The sequence below is a fragment of the Plodia interpunctella genome, chromosome 14 (assembly GCF_027563975.2).
Source record: "Plodia interpunctella isolate USDA-ARS_2022_Savannah chromosome 14, ilPloInte3.2, whole genome shotgun sequence".
NCBI lineage: Eukaryota > Metazoa > Arthropoda > Insecta > Lepidoptera > Pyralidae > Plodia > Plodia interpunctella.
The window spans coordinates 8,662,890-8,687,851 of NC_071307.1; the positions used below are offsets into that span (position 1 = coordinate 8,662,890).

General features: G+C 34.1%; 2 protein-coding genes across 3 annotated transcripts in view; one reads left to right on the top strand and one right to left on the bottom strand.

The window, feature by feature from the left end:
* The first annotated feature begins 1,096 nt into the window (after positions 1-1,096).
* Positions 1,097-18,488, top strand: LOC128675675 (zinc finger-containing ubiquitin peptidase 1-like). Of its 2 annotated transcripts, none has more exons than XM_053755237.1 (16): positions 1,097-1,282; positions 2,043-2,283; positions 3,519-3,829; positions 4,200-4,255; positions 4,539-4,649; positions 4,922-5,248; positions 5,798-5,905; positions 6,163-6,276; positions 6,573-6,747; positions 7,594-7,717; positions 9,020-9,161; positions 9,730-9,821; positions 10,998-11,128; positions 11,541-11,629; positions 11,975-12,115; positions 13,082-18,488. In XM_053755237.1, the coding sequence occupies exons 2-16, from the start codon at positions 2,051-2,053 to the stop codon at positions 13,115-13,117; spliced, it is 2,190 nt and encodes a 729-aa protein (XP_053611212.1). In that variant the 5' UTR covers positions 1,097-1,282; positions 2,043-2,050; the 3' UTR covers positions 13,118-18,488. The 2 variants fall into 2 exon arrangements, with proteins under 2 accessions (XP_053611212.1, XP_053611213.1); XM_053755238.1 differs by lacking the exon at positions 1,097-1,282 and adding an exon at positions 1,567-1,708.
* A 1,716-nt stretch (positions 18,489-20,204) lies between these two features.
* Positions 20,205-24,962, bottom strand: part of LOC128675680 (uncharacterized protein) — a 41,548-nt gene continuing 36,790 nt past the window's right edge. Inside the window, exon 12 of the mRNA XM_053755246.2 lies at positions 20,205-24,457. Coding sequence (XP_053611221.1) covers positions 24,299-24,457 — 159 coding nt within the window. The 3' untranslated portion in view covers positions 20,205-24,298. The remainder of the gene's footprint in view (positions 24,458-24,962) is intronic.

Below are 24,962 nucleotides of genomic sequence, written 5' to 3' on the forward strand. Positions count from 1 at the left end.
ATTACTTAATTGAGAGTGCTCTTGTGATTTGGAAACTATCAGCCCTTTTCTAGTAAAACTTAAATTTTTAATTATTTTTTTTACTATTGTTTAAATCTATTTTCTTCTTCATTTGTTTATTTTATTGAAGTATGTATAACCTTGTAAGTATTTCATTTTATTTTTCATGATTCCCTTTCAGTATTTCCAGATAATATTAAAATATTTTGTCATTCTTAAATACACAGATAAATCAAATTATCGCTATCATAACCAGTGTGTGTGGTCAAATAAATCCTACTTTTATTTCATTGTGATGTCAACAATTAACGAACAAATTAATAATATTAGGATTAGAGCTGAAACACAAGCGCCGTGTCGTGTAAAAAAAAATAGATAACCAGTCGTTTTGCTACCTTCTAAATTTTAGACAAAGACTTCTTACAATCTAGGTCGTTTTCAGATACCAGCGGCCAGGTGAATTTATGGACTTAGTCATGATGATATTAACCCTAAAATACCTCTTTAGTAAAATACAATGGATACGAATATAGATAGGACATGATATATAAATAATTCTAGCGCCACCATCTAACAATGACTGTCTAAAACTCTCGGTCTTACGTCGGCTAAACACCCGAGTGTTTGCCGACACGAATGAACAAACATTTGCGTTAGTTTGTATGAGAGCTTTTATTTATCGCAACGAAAAAACAGCAATGTATAAAGAATCCACCAAAGTTCGGCTGTTTCGGGGCAATAAATATTCGACATTGGTAAAAACCGTAATTTCCAACTTGAAATTTCACAATTTCAGTTCCACGTTGCAAAGTTTCAAACTGGTTAGCTAGGTGGCGCCTCAGTACAGAATATACAGATGAAAACAACACTATTATAATAATAATAAAACAAACCTAGCTAGTTTTTGTTATATGTATAGATCATATGATAATACCTACTAAACGAATGATTGAAAATATATAATTCACATAGAAAATAAAACATTCTCACCACGAAAAGATTCTTCAATTGTATTTAATTCAAGAAGTATCCGCCAGGGGCGCTATATCCGCAGCGAACTTCCGCATGCGTACAAATTCTTTTTTTTAAAATTTTAACATGCTCACCAAATCATGAATGGCGATCGTTCATAACCTATCGCCTGTAGTACCTAATAAATAAATTACTTTAATTAATGTTATAAAATGTTAGGAATAATTATTTACAATAGTGACGAACCAATTAGGTAGTGTTGTGAATCAGTGGGTCTCCCGCTATTTTTTGACAATAAAACAAAACAATCGTGAGTATTTATTTTGTTTTTCTTCGGATATTTTAATTTGAGATAAAGGAATTCCTTTCTATTCAGCATTTTATTAATTTCAAACCATTAAAATTGAAAAACACATTAGTATTAAACCGATTTCAATGACAGATAAGAGGTTATTTCCTTGAAAACAAAACTGCGGTAATTTTATCGATTTGACACTTTCGGCCCAATGTAATATTGTGAATGGTAACCATGCGAACATTAGTGGGTATGATTATGAGCGATATTTCGATGTTGATGTCTGAAGTTGTCATTAAGGTCAAGGTAATTTGGGGTACCGGCAACGATCGATGGGGAAAAACTAGAATAACACTATATCTACTTGCTATAACTAATTTGCTTACATAATTAATTTCCTGTCTCAACTTTTGCATATTATTGGAGTTTCTCGTTTCCGTTGTAAGTCTTTATTTCAGAATTATAGAGTATATTACAACAATAAAGAAGTTTGAACGAAGACAGCGGTTCCTGTTTATAGATTCTTTTATCGGTTTCGTTATACTTTTCCCGTTCTTTTTTTTTAATTATGTAGGTAGATTTTGAAGCTTTGAGATACAATAGATCATTATCATTCCTATAAATTGAATTGATTACTCATAACTTATATATTTTTTCAATGGTTTCATATTAATTTTGTAGTTTACACTGCTATTTAAAGCTTTTAAATAAGATAAGACTATTAAAATAAAATAGATACGGCTTCAAAAAGTAAACTGTTAAGTATGTTTTTCAGCTGGCAACATGTCAAGCAGTCCATTCCCGTACACATGCGAGCTATGCGGCGCAGAGGGTCTCACAGACGAAGGGATGCGGTCCCACACGCTAGAGGCGCACGTAGCAGGTCGGCCGGAATGCCCGTTTTGCGACTGCGCCGTCCCACAACCGCAACTTGTGGGACATGTACAGAGGGCGCATTTACACTATCTCACGCCCGAAAGGGAACTTATGGCGTTCATTGATGACCAGAGTCCAAGGTATGTTCAGTAATTAAAAAGATGTGTACCTACTTAAGTTACTATACTAGCAACCGCAACTTTGTCCGCCATAAATACATATGTTTAAATAAGGTAGATGTAACAATGTAACAAACAAAATGCTGCATTTAATTAATTCGGAAATTTTGAAATAGTTTACCTTGTTTAAACATTTTTTACATCCAGTGTAAATAAAAAAATATATACAATTGTAGTTTTAGAATATATAATAAATTTTTGCAGTGTGTAACCAATTATTTATTAGCTTTTATTGTAGCTAATAACGCGTCTTGCAGCTACAACTGCTACTTATTTGTTGCATAGAAATCAGCTAAAAACATTATCGCAAGCGCGTAAGTTTTTTTTTTAATTATTTAATTTGAAGTAAAAATGTAATATAGTTTTGCATGGTTTTGACCCTGTCTCACTTTCTATCTACGCGAATATGTAGCTTGTAGCTCGTCATGAACGTGCTACGAACGTTTTCGTAACACGTACATACGAAGCGGTGGTGTAATGGTTAAGACCCCTGCCTGTGGATCGAAAGGTCCCAGGTTCGAATCCTACTCGTGCCACAGTTTTCATCGACCACCACTTGCTTCCGGTGAAGGAAAAACATCGTGAGGAAACCTGTATACTTGTTAATTATTAACTTGTGTGTGAAATGGAGAAGGCAATGGCAAACCACTCCATTAATAATGCCAAGAAAGTTGTTATGTGTGTTTCCGTCCATGTAATGACCACGACCCTCGGCCATAAGTAATACGACTATGAAGACATACGTAACTCGATTAGAAGCTACGAAAAACTTATTTAAAAGCTACGAAAGTTCTGTAGTCTGTCTGTAGGCTTTGTAGCGCGTTATGACCCTGCTACGAACGTAACGCGTTTCCTAGCGCGTAATATATCTTTTTCTACGAATTATTCGTTGCAGACCTGTGTAAGTAGATGGATATGTGTTCAAAGGACTACGTATATTATGCTACCAAATTAATTAATAGTTATAATAATAATTAAATGTTTATTCACTTGAAACATAGTGAAAATGGATATTATAGATAATAGAGATAAATATAATAATTAAGATCATTTAGTCCGCAGCTTTTCCCGCCTTTTAAACGCTAATGAGCAAACTAATTTTAAAAAAATATATATTTAATTTCCAGCGCTCGCTGTCTTTCCCGCCTCAACGCTGATGAACAAACAAATATTGATTCAAGTTATTTATTTTCCAGCTTTGAAGAAGACAAAATGACAACGACAGATAGTTGTAGTTACAATACACCTGGCTCCATCAACGGCTGGCATTCCCCTGACACCTCGTCATGCTTCCACAACGGAGCTATATCGAAGAACTACAACGGGTACCAGGAGAAGGACAGCTATAGAAACGAGAGAGACGACGATAGGATCAGTCGTTCGCCGAAAAACATCAATTTATCGAATGGATTGAAAAATATTAATTTAAGCAATGGGGTGATACCAAAAAAGGTTAAAAGTAGGCATAATTCAAATGAGGATGTAGTGAATGGCCATGACAAAAAAGGTGTGTGGTTTATAATTATTTGTAGACGTAGGTTTATTAAAACTTACTTATATTAATAAAATAAATATATTACGGAACACAGATTGAGTTAGCCCCAAAGTAAGTTCACAACTTGTGTTATGGGATACTAACTCAACGATACAATATTCTAAACTTATACATACATCCAAGACCCAGGTCAATCTGAAAAAGATCATTTTCCATGTTGACCTGACCAAGGATAGAACCCGGGACCTCCAGTCAGGCGTGATGACCATTAGGTAGCCCACGGAGTTCGTCATTTTATTTTATTTCCCGAAAAGCCCAATTAGCTTAAAAAACTTATTTATAATGTATATAATTTATTAAGATATAATGTTATTGGTTTCAGGAGCACATTCCAGTCCAAGTCACAATAATTATGAAGGCTCACCAAATAAAAATAAGGTAAAATAAGTTTCGTCAGTGATTATGTACATATTTGCGTAGCAGCGTGCTCGTGGCTATGTGGCTAATGGGCCCTTTGCATTAAATTGCTCATTGCCAAACTATACCAGATCTTTCTATGACCGTACAGCTATATTTCAAGAACTTGCAGCATAGCATGGAAGTCAACATACAAATAGTATATTTCTGTAAGGAATTATATGCTAGGAGCATAATAATTAACAGTTTAATTTCTAATTGAATTTATAACTTATGTTCTAATTAATTAATGTCTTTTTTTCAGTTAACAATGTCCAGTGGAGGACAAGGTTCACCGCTTCGGTCACAACTGGCGTTGAAATTGAAGCCCAACACCCCTAAGAAATCAGTTTCAACACCCAGTCCTACCGTGCAGGTATAAAATAAAAATTATTTATATTTGTTACTTTTATTGTCTGGTTTTACCACAGATATAAACACATTACGTAGGGTTTATTATTTTAATAGATTTCATGGTCTACAATTTAAAAAGTTAAATTGTCAAAGTCAAATGTCAGAATGCGAAACCGAGGTCAGTACCGCCAAATTTATTGTTTTGAAAATAAATACCTATACACTTTTAAATATTATTTTACATATTTTTCAACAAATTCATTGGAATAAATAGCTAAAATAATTTCTTTTCAGTGTCTTCTATGCGATTTCAAGTCAACATGTCCTCGAAAATTGGAGGAACACATAAACCGCGCACATTTCGATTTAACGTCGCCTTCTGTGATGGGGAATGCAAATGCTAACAGTAATAACACTGAAAACAACCCCACGTTGGGTCTGATGAATCCCACGATCACCCTGGACAACCCCACGCTTGCGTTAAGTGCGATGGCAATGTCTCCAGGACCACACAGTTCATCGTATCAGTGTCCAATATGCGAAATAGAATTCACGACTTGTTCCGAAGTAGAAGTCCATGTGAATGTAGAACATCGAGATATTTTGAGTCCACAAAAATCTGTAAGTACTTTTCAGATTCTAATTATAAAAAGTAACAGTTCAGTACAAATTCTTTTCAGTCTAGGTTTTGCGTTTCGTTTCACCCATTCCCGTCAAAATTTCGGGATATACTTTTAATGCTACACCCCTCTAGGAACCTACATACCAGATTTCAATTCTCTGTCTAGTAGTTTGTTATACTGACTCTGTCAGTAACCTAGCGAATAATTTTAAATATTTTTGATTGATCTTCAAAAGCCATATTGTTGGCTTCCCTTTCTAATAATAAATATACTCTCTCATCTTCTTGTTTCCCGGTTTTCAGGGCTGTGATTGGTCCTTCTATTCTGGGACAATTCTCGTGAGACCTATTTTTTGGAGTGTGGTTTAACTAGTAACCTGATAAATCTACCTGTACCTTTGCAGAACCTAAGCGATTGCCCTAATGTTATGTCTTTGAGATCATCCTCGCATACAGTATCAGTGTATCTGTAAACAAATAATAATATCTTTATTGTTTTAAAATAAAAATGTTCATTAGTCCCTTTTAATTATATCCTTTTATTACAGGACCAAGTAGACAATGCATCATGTGAGGATGTGGTGATGATGGAAGAGAGCCCTGTGAGCAACTGTCCAGTGTGCTGTCAACCGCTGCCACTGTCTCACCATGAACTTGTAAGTTTTTCTGTCTTTATTAATACAAAACAGTATCAGATCGGAAATTTTCAATGTCACTTACGTTTCCATAACAATGTTGAATATGACAAGGATGACCTAATGGTGGATCAGGTTCAGCGTCCGACGAGTGATCTCTGCAACTTTACTGCACAGACATGTTTGTCACATGTTAAAAGCAATAAGATATCTCAGATTACAATAAAAAATTGTGTCAAATAGTGTAAGCCTCGTTAAAACCTTATATTTGTTTCTAGATCCAACATATAGAAGAACACTTTGAATGGGGAGAAGATGGTGCATCATCATTATCAGTGGCTGAAAGAGAAGCACAGAAGACTAGAGAGGAACATGAGTTTCAGTTATTGAGGGTATGTTAAATAATCTTGTTTTTACTCCATAGCATTCATTGGGACGGTTAATTTTTTTCTGATATTTTTACTAAGAATCAGTTAAGTTGTTAAAGTAGATATATGATAATAAAGTAAAATAAAGTAATATTTTTTTTATTGTAATGTGTATATATTGACCTATAGAACAGGTAACTGACCGTCCTTTCAGTTTTTACCGACAGTTGACTGATAGACAATGCCTTTAGCACTAAGTCCACCATTAGTACCATATTGGTAAGTATAGTTTGAATAAATAAATAAATAAAACTATTCAGGCGCAATACGGCATGGAGGACGGCGATGAGGAGGGCTACACGAACAGGGCTACCAACAGTTTAAAGCGCGCGGTGTACAGCGGCGCGCTGTCGGTGGCCGGGTACTACGAGCGCAGCGTAGGGCTCCGCAGGGCTTCGGCCTCGGGCAGCGACGCCGGCTGTTCCAGGACTGGGGGTTTGGACCTTTTATGTAACCTTATTATAGCCACTAGTCTCCTATGAAGACTGATGGCTACCCTTTTCGGTTTAGTAGACTGTGACTACATTGTGTAATGGAAAACTATAATACATTGTAATAAATTCCTTTATCTAGTGTAGAATAAATTGGAAAGAGAATTTTTTAGTTTTCGCTAATAAACAGAGAAATTGGTAAACATGTGATGGTGGCGCTAGTGTGCTGTGTAGTTATGTATCACCTTAATTTTTACCTTTTAATTTCATATAGTTACAATATGCTAGTTGACAAATTTTTGTTTTGATGAATATTCAAAGGCCCTTATATTATTAGAAACACCAGTGAAAAAATACTGTATATATATTATATAATATGCTTATATAACAATGCTTTCAAAGATATGACAAAAATAAAATCACACATTTTTGGACTCGTTCAAACGCTCCGTACTAAATGACACGAACAATTGACGTCACAACGTGCTAAAATGTTCATAAGAAAAGATGTGTTTGTTCGACAGCTACATTAAACATTACGTTTATGGTGATGACTACATAATAAAAGTTTTTACAAAATTTTTGTTTTTTATGATGGTTAAATTTGTTTTTATAATTTTTGAAAATGTACTTTCCAACCAACTTGAAATCTTCGTATTTAGATATTCGTATCCAGCTGCATTGTTGCAGTATATGAGTTATCATAATGATAATAAATATATTTATTTTATCTAGATTATACATTTTTTTTTTCAATTTTCTGACCTTGTCAACTACCCTATACTGTATTTTAATCTTTGCCTTAAATATTTTAATGTATAAATAATAGTGAATGTGTGTTTGTTCCCAGGGATATTGGAGAGGATAGCTCAGCTCAACAGCCAGAGCCCGAGCATAGTGAAGAGCTACCTGTGCAGCGCTGTGGACCACTTCGCCAGCTGTTACGGCGACCGCGGCTGGGGCTGCGGATATAGGTAGCGACATTTGTGGTTATTATATAAGTCTACTAACCTACAATCAATTAATCCTAACTAATATTTTAATTTTTTAATTTATTTTAATTTTTGACGACCTCGGTGGCGCAGTGGTAAAGTTCTTGCCACTGAACCGAGAGGTCCCGGGTTCGATCCCCGGTCGGGTCATGATCGAAAATGATCTTTTTCTGATTGGCCCGGGTCTTGGATGTTTATCTATATTATGTATTTGTTATAAAATATAGTATCGTTGAGTTAGTATCCCGTAACACAAGTCTCGAACTTACTTTGGGGCTAGCTCAATCTGTGTGATTTGTCCTGATATATTTATTTATTTTGATATATTTAATATTATACATCAAATCCAAGGCCTTTAATACTAGCATCTTACCATGCCTAACATATGGCTGCGAAACTTGGGCTCTAACCGAAAAGCATAGAGAGAGATTAGCTAAGTGCCATAGAGCCAGAAAAAGAGGAGAGAAGCATGTTGAGTGTGAGACTGACGGACCAAATAAGGAACTCAGAAATAAGGAAAAGAACCAAAGTTACCGACATACTCTATCGCATCGACCATCTGAAGTGGGGCTGGACAGGTCATATGCTGCGATGTCAGTCAAATAAATTGAGCAAACAGATAACCCACTGGCATCCCAGAGATGATCAAAGAAAGCGAAGTCGCGAAGCGAAGATATTATATAGGTTTTTTTTTCAATCGAACTTGAAGCTCAGTAATATCAGGCTAATTAATTAATATAAATACGAAAATAAGTTTGTTTGTTACCTCTTCACGCGTTATCTACTCAACCAATCCTCTTGAAATTTTGCTTGTTATAATTAAGAAAAGGACATAGGGCACCTTTCAACCCGGAAAAAGCGATTGTTCCCGTGGGATAACCTGTATTATATTCTAAGTGGTGCCAAATATAAAAACTAGATGGCGCTGAGGTGGCGCTGAATGCTAATAAAAACTTTTGATTTTGGTAATTATTCCTTCCTCGTGAAAATTTACGGATCGTAATGACAGCGCGGCCGCAGCGGTCGAAACGCTCGGAGAACCAGCCAATTATCGAACATTTGTTAATTATACTAACGTAATTACCATCAAAAATCAAAATCAAATCATTTATTATTTTAGGCCTTCTTCACAAGCACTTTTTACGTCATATTCTAGAATAAATTATATTAACCAAAGCTACAAACTACTAGCATTTCGGTACGACCACTGCTGAGAAGAAATGCCGAAAGAAACTCATTCAACTTGGCCATATCCATATGGGTAGCAATTTTTTTTTTTTGCAGAAATATGCAAATGGTGCTGTCGTCTTTACTGTGCAACAGCCGCTACGCGGCGCTGCTGAGCGTGACGTCACCCGGCGTGCCGTCCATCCCGCGCCTGCAGGCGGCCGTCGAGGCGGCCTGGGCCAGCGGCTTCGACACCCAGGTGACTGAGATACTGCAGGTTAAGCGACTTTCGCCGTGGTCAGGCTCGGGATGGGTGACCGAATATTGATTATCTTGAGATTTTCCGAAATTAGACCGGTACGACTTCTATACGCAGGTGTGCGTGATCCTGCTTGTTAGCAACTTGTCCCGTGGTCAGGCATGATACCCGGGGCACAGATTAAATAATACCCCAGTACCCTGGGGATGGGTGACCGAAAATTCATTATCTTGAGAATTTCAGAAATCAGACCTATGTAAGCGGTATTTTTACCTAGGTGTGCGCGATACTGCTTGTTATGCAACGTGTGCCGTGGTCAGCCTCGGGATGGGTGACCGAATGTTGATTATCTTGACATTTTATATTATATATTTTTCCAGTTCATACATGCAGTTTGAAGTATGGAGAAGGACATAGGGTACATTTACATCCCGGAAAAATAACTGTTTGGAAAAATTTACGCGGGCGAAGCCGCGGGCAAAAGCTAATATGTACCTATAATATATATATTTAAAGGTCACTAGTTTTATAAAACGCTAGTTTTATACAACTTATGTTATGTCCACAGGGCTCCGAGCAGTTGGGGTCGAAGCTGACGAACACACGAAAGTGGATCGGCGCATGCGAAGTCGTTACAGTACTATCTTCCTTACGGATACGGTAAACAAAATATATATTACTAATGTTTGAAATGCGAAAGTCTGTCTGTCTATCTGTCTGTCTGTTCCGCTTTCATGGCTAATGAATAATGGCTGGCGATGAAATTTAGTATTAATGTAGGTAAAGAGCCCCGTTCCAAAAAATAGGCTACTTTTTTTTTTTCAAAAATAACTTGGAAATAATAAAGTAGAAGAAAGGGAAGTAAACGAATTTATTTATTAATCTATTTACCGCCCAAGATCTACATACAAGCCACGTAGACAGACAAACAAACAAACAGACAGACAAACACACTTACCGGTCAAATTTATAACACCCCTCTTTTCGTGTCGGGAGTTAAAAAGGACTCTTTGATCGCGCAGAATCGAGTCACAACAGATAATCAATTGTTTAACCGGCGCATTTGCACCTATTCGTGAGATAGACTTATATTGATAATTCGACCTCCGTGACCTAATGGTCACCACGCCAGACTGCTACACTGGAGGTCCCGGGTTCGATCCCCGGTCAGGTCAACATGGAAAATGATCTTTTTCAGATTGACCTAGGTTTTGGATGTTTATATGTATATATCCTAAAATTAATTTCATAGTTAAAGCTCGTCTTCCGATTCGCTCCACGCGCAAACTGAACATTTTAGTGCTACCGCTGTTTCGCAAGAACTATACACGCAATAACTTCTTTTATCGCTGTTTGGTACATAATAACAATAATTTCTCAGATATTGTCATTTTTTCCATTTCTTTTGAAGTCTACGAAAAGCAAAGTTCGTACTAAATTGATGTTGAAATAGGGGAATTTTTATCTTATAAATTTATCTTCTCTTTTCTATCTTTAACTTTGTTGAACATAGGTAAAGCATGATTTTAATGTTGGTTCTTATTATTGATGTGCTTCTAGTTAAGTTGTCATGATGTTTGTTAACACGTGTAATTTTCGCTTTAATATTATTATTTTATACATAGTCGGCACTGTTTGGTCTATTATATTGTAAACGATTAACTATTTTTTGTCTTATGACTGTTTGTGCCAAAATAAATGATTCTATTTTGATATATATATATATATATAAGTAAGTATCCTTTGGGACTAGCTCAATCTGTGCGAGTTGTCCTTAAATGTTTTTATTTTATTATTTATTTATATTGAAAATAAACAAACATATTTTCTCATCAGATGTCAACTAATAGATTTTCACAAACCAACGGGTTCAGACGGGAGTCATCCGGCCTTATTCGATTGGGTGCTGCGATACTTCACTGAGAACCCTACGGACTTCAAACCGCCACTGTATCTCCAGCATCAAGGTAAACCAAAGAACAGACAAACAAACAACTCTGTAATCTATTTCTGTAGTATGATCCTACAGTTAAATTATTACCTCATATATTTGTTGAATGATATAACCTCTGCTGCATGATCTGAGGCTACTTTCAAACAAAAAAAATATGTTTATTTGTGTACATGACAGTCATGTGGTATGACGTCAATTTTTTTTAGTCTAAATGTATTCCTAATCTCACTCAAAAACTATTGGCCCGATTTTGATTAAATTTAGCATAGAGATAGACGAAATCTTCAGGAGTGTCATAGGCTATTTTTTTATTATTATTTTATTATGGTTTTAACCGAGCGAAGCCGAGGCGGGCAGCTAGTATTTAATAAATAATATATAATGTATTTAATTAACAAATCAAACTTATTTTCATGTGTTACAAGGTCACTCGCGGACAATAATAGGTTACGAGAAACACAAGGACGGCAAAGCGACATTACTAGTGTTGGACCCCTCACACTCGCCAGCACAGGTATTATTTATATGAATATAATTTTGTTTCCTTCTCTCTCTAGTCCGCATACATCCGATACTGTGTTATTCCAGGTTATATTCTATCCGTGTACCAAATTTCATAACATTCCGTCCAATAAATTTTGCGTGAAAGAGTAGTAAACATACACACATACACGCTCACAAACATTCGCAATTATAATATTCGTAGGATGTATGTTTTGTGGTAGCTTTTGCGCTTTGGAAGTATTTTTAAGTAGGCAAGGTAGACTTTTAAAGTAAATTTATGACGTCAATAACTTAAAAAAAGAACTTTGAATCTAAATTTGAATTTATGTAATTAATATTTTAATTTATCCGTCAGATCCGTCAGGTTCTGAGCGGAAACACAGCCGCTTGTGTGACGGCGCTCCGCCTCCTGCGCAGAGGGGCCCCCGCCCTCCGCGCCAAGCAGTACCAGTTGCTGGCTGTCACCGGCATCATGACCTCGGACGAGGAGTACGAGGTAATTGTTTGTTTCTCCCTCTCCCTGCCGTCTCTCTCTCCCCGTCCCTCTCATCCCTTGTTTCGACCCCCCCCTCTCTCTCTCTTCCTCTCTCCCTTCTCTCTTTCTCTTGTAATAGATGCGAATGAATGAGACGATCAATCTTTTATTTTTATTATCATTATTTATTTATTTTTTCATTTCTCGGGTAAAACTATGAATATGTTATTCCTATGTTATAAACTATGCCTATATTCCCTGGAGGTTTCGTCTGTCTGTGTGTCAAACTTCTTCAAAATCGATCCATTCGTTTTTGAGTTTATTCATTACAAACAAAAATACAAATCGTTTCTCTTTATAATGTTGAGTATGGAATTATGGATTGGAGTATCGTGTATATATATATAATGTTATGTAGGCTCCGCACTATCGCCAAACTCGGACAGTTGACCGTAGGTGTGATGTGTGTGTCATTGTGTAGTTTGTATGATACATTTTATTTACCGCAATGAAAAACCACCAATGTATAGCGCGACAGTGTGGAGTCTGCATTACATCTACTTGAATAGGTTCCCGGTTTTATTCGGAGCGCCCCGAAGCCCAGGGCTCGTGTCAAAAATTAATCATTAAATTATTATTTTTATTTGATTATGATTTGAGAGTTGGCTATGATTTTACAACCGGCGGCCTGTCTGACGTCAACCCTCTTTGGCTATGCTATATTAGAGTTTATTTTGCATTGTAATAAAGTTTCGCTGTATTAGAACAAAACATCGCAATAACTTTATTTATAAAAAGCATTTATTATACTATGCTATTGCGACGTCCACTTTTTTTATTTAGGCATTTTTAGAAATTATATATAGGCAATTATTAATAATAGTCCACAATTATTAATCATTTTTAATTAATCACTCTTACCGCAACATGTATATAAGAAACGTTAAAATCTTTGTCTGTATTTTGAATGAAAACATCAATTCCCAGGCTAGTAAAGTGCTACAATCGGTACGTATACCGTAGGGCCGGGGACACACCGAGAGAGGGCTGGAGCTAGCACACGCGACACTTTTGTGACACGGTGTGATTTGACACGATTTTGACATCATTTTCTGTATCGTCACGTTTGTGTCGTCGAAAATTTCACAGCTTCAGATTTTTTGAAATTATATCTGAATTAATTTGTTTTATATAATTCTTTGATCCTTTGCAAGCATAGCCTATTGTTATCACGAGTTTGTGTGTGAGAGCTCGTTTAAAAAAAATCGTGTCAAGTCATATAGACAGCGTGGTCTTAAAAAGAATATAACATCAGCAAATATAATAATTATAATTAAGGAATATATGAAAAAAAATGTTTAGTGTTATCAATCGCCTTACTGAATGTCATTAAAATAGTCGTGCCTATACACGAATTCATATATATAATATATAAGCTATATAATTATAAAACATAATATCATAAATGTGAAAGTAAGTTTGTTTGTTACCTCTTGACGCTTTAGCTATTAAACAAATTCTCTTGAAATTTTGCATACATACATGTAGTTTGAAGTACTGAGAAGGACAAGTACAGAAAGGTACCCTAAGCGGAAAAAATAATGATCCCGTGGGAAATACACGCGGGCGAATCCGCGGGCGAAAGTAAGTAGTAAGCTATAAGCTCAACATAGGGACATACAATTTTATTGATACTGTGGTCAAATGTGAAATTATAATACAGTATTGATAATATTGTATGAAAAATCGTCATCAATCAATTTAATTGTATTTTCTACCTCACACATATAATTTGTCGATTTTTTGTCAATTCGCTCGCAAACTGTTAATGAATATTGAATAAATATAACGTAGAGGAAGCTGTTCATGCTATTTGTATATTTCTAAATGGTGTCAAAAAAATATATATTGATAAGGCGTGTTGGAATAATAATTTCACAAAATTTTCATAAAGTCACTAAATTTCCAATTTTGGTTACAGTGATGCCAGTCCCCTTGATAACAGATACAATGATACTATTTAAAAATATACAAAAACTGTATAAACTGTACTCGACGGGTCTACACTACGTTTTGGCGATTTTGACGATAGTATATAGCCGCCATAAAATTACAGGCTTAGCGCTTAGTGCGGTCCGTTGAGATTGATCCAATTGAAATAGTTTTGAATATTCACTTTTTTATCGAAATATTTTGAAAATAAAAATAATAAATATCTTTTTTGTTTAACAATATAACAAGCAATTTTATACAACGCTGACTCATGACCATAATATAGCTATAATTATCACTAGCATACATTACTTCGGCATGCCTTGGAAGTTAAGAAAGATACTAATTGTGGCGGCTATTAAGAAAAAAAGATAATTTTTACAAATATAGCTTCGTTCCTTTGTCATAGCATACTTTTACCTCACCGCTCCCCCCGGGCAAGATGACGTTCATTGAAAAATGAGTTTTAAAGCGTCCTCTGTAGACATAATTTACATTGTTCACAAGTTAGCGGATCGCCAACTGTCGTCAATGTAAAGTATGTACTACAATTGAAGTTTTAAAGCAAAAATTTTCAAGAAACATCATTCGCCGGAAGCGGTACAGAAGTTATGACCTTGATTCTAACGTTGTAATATTTGTGACGTCAAGCCGTAGAGAAAACAATAGACCTAGTTTATCTTCCATTTCACTCATACAAGAAAGAGAAACTAGTATTATAAATACACAAGAGGAAACGGGACAGAGCGCCAATATGTTTTGTCCCTCATTAAGTGTTATTTGACGTCGTAGGCTAGCACGATAGCGCTCGATACCTCGAATGTGATTTGTACACTATTTTTCTGTTAGCCGCAACAATATCTGTGTCTCATCTAAGAAGAGTAGAAAGGTATTTTAAAATAATTTATTTTCTTTGCCATTGCAACACCTAATTGGTTAATATAAACACTAACCGCCTTATTCATAAACATTTAATTCTCTGATTAGGCGTGGAGTACACGTATACGAACGTAGTAAATCTTTGTTTTGTCCCTCTCTCTCTTGTCAGCATTTGACATTGAAAGAACGAGACAATACAAAGAATAACTATTCCAAGGCTAATCAGAGAATAACTTTTTTATTAATAAGGGGGACAGTGTTACAAGCCAAGAGGACACAGCGCCCATATTTATCTTCAGCTCTAAAATTTAGTATTACAAATTTAGCTTACGGTTACAATAATTATTTGCACGACAATAGTTCCTAAAGGAATTGGGTTAAGAAAGGGGTAAGTGTATGACGGTGCTTAGTGTGATACCTGAGGGGTTAGTGCGGGTTTGCATTCACTTCTCACCATCGAATCGATTCGAAGTGAGACGCAGCGAACTAATCACATTGCATTGTGGTTGTCGTTACGTCGCAATGGCGCAATGTGATTGGTTCGCTGCGTCTCACTTCGAATCGATTCGATGGTGAGAAGTGAATGCAAACCCGAACTGACCCCTCTGTTGTCTGTCAATCGAGTTGCATTGCTTATTTTAAATAACACTAAAATAGAGCTTCGTACCTCTAAATTTTCTTAGTCGATTTATTACATGCATAACACTTTAAAATGTCAGTCAGTAAGATTTTTAATATCATTTGTGTTTTTTTATTTGAAACTAGAAAAACTGTTTTACCATCGTACCAGGGGCGAACCGCTGCAACACGACACGATCGTAAAACAGTTTTATATGGAATTATTTGTACAGCGATCCGTCGCCTTAATATGATAATTGTATCAAAGCAAGTAAGATTTAAACAGTGCATGTCGATTGGCGATGACGGCAAAGTGTGTAGTGCCTTTAAGTTATGTTTGTTCATTCTCAATTTTACTTGAGCTCAGTGTTATTCATATAACAGTTTGTTTTGTCTCGTTCTGTCACTGTCAAATATTGTAAGGTGCGACAGTGACAAAACATACTTTAGCTTTAATTTTATTAATAACACGGTTAGACCGAATGACAATATTACTTATGCATTTGTTTGTTTTAAACTACAAAGTAATTAATTCTTATGAAAGTGGTAAAAAATTATTGGCAATAATTTAAATTGTCATTGACAATGGATAGATAGTCTGGGAAAGTATAATAAAAAGTGTTATTCTATGTAGATTGGATGATAATAATTGTTTTTAACCCCCGACAGCAAAAAGAGGGGTGTTATAAGTTTCACGTGTGTATCTGTCTGTGGCATCGTAGCTCCCAAAAGATTGAACCGATTTTCGTTTATTTTTTTTTTTGTGTCATAGACAATTTTATCCCGAGTGTTCTTAGCCATGTTTCATGAAAATCTGTTCAGCCGTTCAAAATTTGTAGCGAAATGAATATTGAAAATCGGGGGTTTATTTATTTGTCTAACAGATAAACTTGTTGTTTTTGGACTAGACAAAATGTAACTTGATATCGAATGTTCTATAATCGATTTACTTACTGGGAATATTGTTATCGATTATAATGTTTATGCATTGATGCAATGGAAAAAACTATATTGAAAATTTATGAAAACCCCCAAATAAAGATGTTGATGATGAAAGAGTTGATGGCTTCCAAAGTTTCCAAAAATAGCTACGAACAATCTCGATTAAATTCTCTTTCAAATAAAGATCAAAATCTATTCTGTCGTTTGGCTGCTACGATCATACGGACAGACATACAGATACATAGACACGTTAAACTTACAGCTGCTTGCCTTTTGTCGTCGGGGGTTAAAAATAGCAAAAAAAACGTTACGGCGTAAAAAGTATATTAACGTCAATTGTTTTTAAATTTGTGCTCCTTGCTCTTAGAGACAGTTAGAGTTAAGTTAGACGTGATAGTGATATTATAAATTGTTTAAAGTATGTAGTTTAAACTGGGGCGTTAAAAAGGCTTTGAAGTGAAGTATTTATCAACATGATATGTTATGTAATGGCTTTTACATTTAATTCTATGTTTAACGTTAAATTTATTATTATATCGTATCAGAGCTTATCATTGTCGATCAAACGCTGGCAAAATCGATAAGACATCCCGTAAATATCTGAAGGATCGTAGTGGAAAAGCAAGTGCTTTTTGATCCCCCGGGGAAATAAAAAAGGGATCCTAGTGGAACGAGTGAGACATTTATGTTGTGGTAACCACTTTCCATCAATGTACAGTATCAGATCGAGTAATAGGCGCGAATTTACAATTAATTTGGGTATGTTATGGTATACTGTAAGTAATAAAATTATAATGCTCTTTTGGTCGTGCCACCGTTTGGTCAAAACTTTATCAAATCTTGTTAATTGTGTCAATTATGATGTAACAAATTTTCAAAATGTTTTCATTATTCGTTGTTGTGTAATTATATTGTCAATTGACCAATCGTTGTTTTTCGCACTTATTCACAAATATTACATGAACTTGTGAAACGAAATGTAGCTTCCTACACACACATGAAAACCTATTTTAATCAAAATGTTTATTCTCGTTCTGTCAATGTTAATCATTGTAAAGTGAGATGGGGACAAAACATTATTAACTAAGATAGTTAGCAAAGTTTTTATGAATAAAAGGATTATTATAGAATATTTTACCAACTGTGTGCTGACAAATTGTTTTGTGAATAAGTGCGTTAGTGTTAAAATTTGAACTTGTAAATTTTGATGTGAATAGGTGCGTTCAGGTTTGAATATCGGGATCAAAGTGTCGACGGGAAGTGCCTACTGGTGATAAAATTGTATAATTTATCATGCAATTTATTTTAATAGAAACGTCACAAGTGCGTTTATTAACAGTGATTTTTAATAAAATGTAATTATTTAAAAGCAATCTAGTCTTAGACGATAAAAAGAGTTTAAATTTTGTTCTGTATTATGTATTTTACGATTGAAATATTTGTTGAATTACCGAATTTATGTTACGTTATTTTTAAAGCCAATTGTTCACCTTTGCTTTAAATATACTCATTTTATTACAAATATGTTTTTTAAATGTTTTTGAGAAGATTAAATTGTAAATTTATATTTTGAACACAAAATAATGCATTATCACAATGTATCAATATTGTTTGGGTCGTCTAGAAAGCAAATGAAAGATGCATCGCTTAGTACAAACGCTATATCTAAGATTCGTTGGTTGATATTATTTAGTGTGTAAAGATAGATATACGTAGTTAGCGACGCGGCGTTACTTGAATACGATTCTTTTTTTATTATTATTACGACATATGAAAGGATCTGTCGAAAAATGAGCATTTGCCGCACAAGCACTACGCAAAACGGGCATTTCTCAAAATGTAAACTTTTCATTTTATACCAGAATTATCATTTCATCAACTTTGTAATATAGCATTATTAGTGCGAATGTTTATGCTTCAGTGTTCATTTTTCGAAATTCATATTTTGCATACAGACCCATATGTAATACATTACACGGTTTAAAAAAAATATTCGCGCAGAAATATATAAGTATTTTCTTTTTTTATTTTTATTTTATATACGTAAAAAAAATAAACAATATCTCATAGAATCGCTACGAAGTTCAATTTGAAAATTATTTTTTTAGGCCGCCATGTTTGTTTATTCTGTGTTGCAATTGGCCAGAACAAAAATGGCGGTTTGACTTCATTCAAAGACATTGAACAAGTAACGCCGCTATTAAATAAACAATTTTTAGAAATTAAAATGCACTCATTCATGTGATATTTAAACAATGCGATCTTTCACTGTCATATTTACTACATACATACATAGTTGAAGACCTATTTTATATATCGTGACATTTACTGCGACAAATTACAAGATTATTTCAATCTAAATTTCACAATTCTAACGAATGTTACAAATGCGAAAGTAAATTTGTTTGTTACCTCTTCACGCTTTATCTAGTCAATAGATCTTTTTTGAAATTCAGCATACATATACCTGTGCCCAGAGAATAGCATAGACAACCTTCAATCCGGGAAAAATATACAATTCCCGTTGGGAAATTCACGCGGGCAAATCCTCGGGCAAAAGCTAGTGACCAATAAAAAGTTTGAAGTTATATTACCATGTAGGTAAATGTCGCATTACATAAAACTAGGTAAGTAAAAATGCTTATAATTCACTAAATAAATTTCTATATACTATAGAAAAAAACCTGTGATAGGACAAAAATGTAGTTGGATCATCACATTTGTACTTCCGTCTATAAAGAGTAGAAAATGAAATTATTTCAATATACCAGACAGAATGGTCGAGATTGGTTGGTAAACCCCCAGTGTTGCCAGCCACCAGGAGACTGCGTTCTCATTTATGTTCTACTCTTCATAGGCCGACTGCACTCGTATATTTGTTGCTTCAGAAATGACACTCTACTAGACTATGCCAATGTGATAAGTTTACAAATAAATTTCTTAAATCACTGCGTCTACATTGCGACCTGGGGGCCTACCATGAAACATAAAACACGTATCACCTCATTGCGTTCACACCTTCTTTTATTACACGATGCGTACACGATATGGCAAAAAGAGATGGCATGTGGACGTTAGTAACGTCCTACGTGTTTGTATGTTTCGTGGTAGGTCTTCAGGATCTTTTGGCGGGAAAAAGGGTAACTACACGTTAGCAAATTTGTCAGGCCCGACTTCGCAGCAGTTTAAGTTAGATTTAAATCTAATTTATAATTGATGTTATCAAAATATCACACCCGTCTCTCGTGGAGGTAAATAAATTAAATAAGACCATTTCTGAAGCAAATGTATGAAATCAATGTCACCCTGCATCTCGGGAGCTTATTAGCTACAGCTAGGCTGAGAAGTTACGAATTGAGTGTTTTATTAAACTCCTGACCACAAATGGATTTTTGTTTTTTTTTTTTTTGCGTAAACCGATGGAATTACGCCAAAAAAAAGCATAGATGTATGCTCCTGACAATCTCCAATTGTACAAATTATAATATGATCCTCGATTTGTCTTCAATAGTTATATTTTTCCTAGCTTGTCTAAACTATGTTAGTTACGTACACACGAAGGCAAGCGAAAGTGTTGCCATAACTTTTTATCATAGTGCTAAAAAGAGACAAGAGACACATAAATCCTACAGTTTATTTATCCTTACAATTACTAGATGTTATGAAGTCAAACAATAAGTATTTTTCATAAAAACTTTATTTTCAAAAAAAATAATGGCTCACAAAAGGACAGTCATAGAGACGTTAACAAATTGTTACTTATATCTTCATGCATTAATATTATGATAAATACAATTACGAATTCATTCATACACACACTTCATGCATACACACATGATGCAGTCGTCAACGATTCCAGTAAAAATCGCCGGTTAACATCTTATTTATTGCTAATAAAATTTAATGTGAAAATAAAATATGAGGCGAATATGCAATCATCTGTATACTGCATCGTGCTATATACTGATTTGACAAGGAATTTCAAAAATCATTTTGAATCAATTAGTATGAAAATCTCTTGTGACATTAAAAATGGCGCATTTTTTTAAGGAATTATTTTTAAATTTGAAGTACTTGGTTAGGGTTAGACTTATAACATCGAACACATTCTCAAAACACAAAAGAAATTACAAACATGAACATTATACATGTTTCTAAACAAACAGTTAAATTAATAAAATTAATTACATTTTCTACTTAAATATTATAAATAAAACTGCTACAATATAGAGATTTTAACGTAAAAAAATCTTTTTTTTGCAAGCAGTTGCTGGTAAAAGACGTGTGTTGAATACATAAGGCACACGTCTTTTCCTTAAAATATTACTAAATAAATTTTAAATGTCCTTTATTCTTTTGTATTCATTTTGAAGCTATGATTCTGAATTTGTGATTACAAAATCATACAAAAGTATAAATGAAATGGTCTGAAATAGTTTCCATGAAAGTTATAACTGAAATTTGAATTTTAAAATTAATTTAAACATATCTCAATATTTATAATTCAGACGCGAATATTAGTCCAACGAAAAATTTTGATAAATTTACATTTATTACATTTATTAAAAACGAAAATAAGGAAAATTTATCAAGAAAATTTTTGAATATTAAACTCGTGTCATAACTTGCTAGAACAAGTTTAACTTTAAATTAGCTGAAATATGTTCTGTCCGAGATATGTTAATTAAATCAACATGGATTCTTTGACGTTAACTCCACAGACAACTTATATATTGGATGTTGAATATATTTATTTACCCTGCAATCGTTGGAAAGACAAATGTTCTGTGGACTAACGTTCGTCTAAAAACGTACGAATACTGATTGTAATATAGCAACTACGAATAGCCATTTCAGATGTATTTTCGAAATTGGAGAGCAATATCAAGAGCTTTATCAATTTTAGGTAAGATTGTTGTTTCGAGTTCAATAAATGCTGATAATTTTACTACATATCTATAAAATCTATCTATTTCACTTAATGGAAATTCATTTTACGACATTAAAAACATACTCATGGTAGTAATTATGTTGTACAGTTGAACACTAAAACTAACCTACGACTTACTAACATAAGTCGGCTTATCTGCCTCCGACTGTACAAACAGAAGATAATAAAAAAATATATAATGTCCCAAAATTGCATAATAGATGGCATCATAAAGCCCTATTGAATGCAAATAAATCGACCATAGACAAGCCTCTATCACAGCTGACGAAATGCACAAAAACGCGATGCATTGTCCATTGTAAAGCTAATTGCAAACATGGCTATCTTATAATCTATTTCTTACGGTAAAATACTGGGGGCTTGTCTATGGTTCGCGAAGCACTGGTCAAGAAAGGCCTTGAATTTCCTAAACTCCTCAACGATATAGAAAAAAAAATAAATTGATACTTAAATAAAATACTTATTGTTTATCATGATCGTATAGTTAATGTTCGCATGTATAAGAAACCATAGTAAAAAATAATTTACTAATGCCAAAGCAAAATACAGATTCTAACTCCGGTTTATGTAAATTTTATTTTGGTTATAACAAATAAATGCAGTGTTACCATATGTGTACCATTTTTTTTTTAATTCATCATTCATTACATCAAGATGTACCAAAAGACCTCTTCGGAAATAAAATCCTTAGTAGTGAATAAATGTTCGACCAATTAATTATATTTTTTCGAATAAAAATATGATAATTTCTACAAAAATTGTGGTTCTTATACACACGACCGCTGGTTTGTCGTCCTTAAACTTGGTCCCAGAATAACTATCAAAATCACACTATATCTTAACTATCAGTACGATTTGCTAAGCATATAGGAACATATCTTGCGCATTACATAGGATCCATAGGACATATACAATGGTATATGACAACATTATGTGACAAAAAGTAAGGGCAGTATGTTATTAAATTCTTTACCCAATATTATTGCTGTAACTTTCATAATGTATTGGAAAAGATTAAAGAATTATTGACTCGAGAAGAGATTATACAATACTGGACTGAAAATCGGATGAGTCATATACTTTATTTTTTTGTTTGGAGAAAATGGTATAATATCACATATACCTACTTTACAAATTTAACAATGTGTCTATGGCTTTTTTTAATCAGTAAGGGACCCAAAACGACCCATATGCTAGCATGGCAACACCAAAAGCTAAGGCAACAAAACTTACGCCACCAGAAGTAGAAGACATTTTTCCACATGTGAGAAGTCCGCCATTTTGATTCTCATTTGACAATTTTGACATTAAACAGCTGACGATATGGCATTGAAGTGTAATTATAAAATGCTTTTAGGTATTCAAGTAAACGAACACAATTTTAACATATCTTTGAAATATTGATTGATCAATTTGAAATGCACAAGTTAATTAAAAATCTGAATCTTCACACAATTCTAAGTGAATTTGTAATGTGCAAAAATTAATTTAAGTATACCTATGTCGTTTGAATAAAAAGACATACCTATCAAAATTACGTTATTACATATCTAAACATGTCAAAAGGTAAACGACATGCACTTTCGCCTATTATTGTTAAGTAAAATAATAAGAAAATTTAAGTCTTCAATTTCCGGTAGAGTACATCTTGAAGTTTAAATACTTATCTAAAAACAGCGAGTCGGGTTTCCGACTTCAATCATGAACCATTTGCGCGCCGACGTTTTATAAATACATCACAATCATTATGATAACAGCCTTTTTTTGAGTTTTTTTTTATTTATTTATTTTATTTTGTTCTTTAACTTAACAAATATTGACTATGTTACTTTTTTCTATAAAAAAAAAGATTTATATTTTTCTTAAATGTTCTTAAATCAACAGCGCTTTTGTATATAAGCAAATATTTGTTAAGTTAAATTTAAGTCAGAGTTTGATTCAGAATTTTAAAAATAAATTAAAACACTAATCGAAATCTCTGACGAAATATGAAGAATATTCTTCTTAGAAAATTACTCTTAATATTTTTTTAATATGAACTAATTTGTGTTATGTGGTAGTCGGACCGCCAACTAAAGGCACGTGCAAACTGTATGAAATGTTAACGCATGCGCCACGCTACTTGCGTTCAAATTCCGTATCATCGTGGTGCGTACGCATTGCGTACTCATTCCGTGTTTGTCTAATTATTTACATCAATCAACTATAATTTCACCCAAAAAAAAACTATAAGTTGCTCTTTCATTTTATAGATTACCACTTTCAATTTCTAATATGATATTCTGTTGTAATTCTTTTCGGTAATATTGGTAATTAATAATTATGAAAAAGACTGTGAATTGTGTTCTGTAATATTCGTGATTAATGTCTAATTGCCGTATAAATCAAATTTTAGCAAATATTTCAACTCGCGTGTTGTCCGAACTGGAACTAATAAAATAAAAAACACATTAGAAACATGTTTTTCTTTTCATAACAGAGAAAGCACGACTGGTAAAAAAACATTGATAATTAAAATTCCAAAGAAACACAATCTTTAAATATATGGCAAAAAATAACGTAAAGTGAATTTATATCGGTGTGATTGTGTGAGACATATATAATCGATTTGGCAAATCACGACCCAACGATTGCTGGTGTCCACGGGCTGCGGTGTTTGCTTACCATCAGGCAACCATTTGCTCACTATGCTATAAAAATGGCCACCAAATAAACCCATCTCTATTGTCAACTTTCATGGTATTTCCAAATGTTTAGTCATAGAAAGAAAAGTGTAAAAAATAAACATTTTTGAATATTGACGATCCGACTGTTTACCAAATTTAGGCCTTTTCCTCGTTGAGCGGTTTTTCCTCGGCCTTGACCGCGCGCGCGTTCCACGGCTGCGGCTCCCCGGCGCCCAGCGACACGAACCACAGCGCGCCGCTCAGGTACGTGCCCGCGAGGATGAAGAATATTATCTGCCATTGGGAGGACGTATTCTGAAAGATATACATTATCTGAAATACTGAACAATACTGCACAAATAATACAATATCTGGGGGCCGATTCTCACTCAATCGAAGTTCATTAAAAAAAAATATATATAAAATCTTTTTCCACTGTTTAACAGAGTTTCTTCACTCACATAAAATCCAAATCGAAAGAAATTGGAGAAAATTAATGTTTCGATTGCACGACGAATTGGGCCCCTGATCCTAGGCTACACAAGCGAAAACGCGCGTATGACTCCCCTGTTGTTGTAACGTCCATAGGCTGTGATAACCACTTACCATCAGGTGAGCCGCATGTCTGTTTGCCTACTTGGTAGATTAAAAAAAAACTAAAACTATAAGATAACTTAATGTACTTAAAAGATGATTATCTTACAGTAAAAAATAAAAAAAATATTTTGGTAAAACAATAATAAAAATAACTAATGCTATATAATATTAATCATTTGTTATCTCACTTTTTGGGATCTTTTTTCTTTGATTTATTTTTATA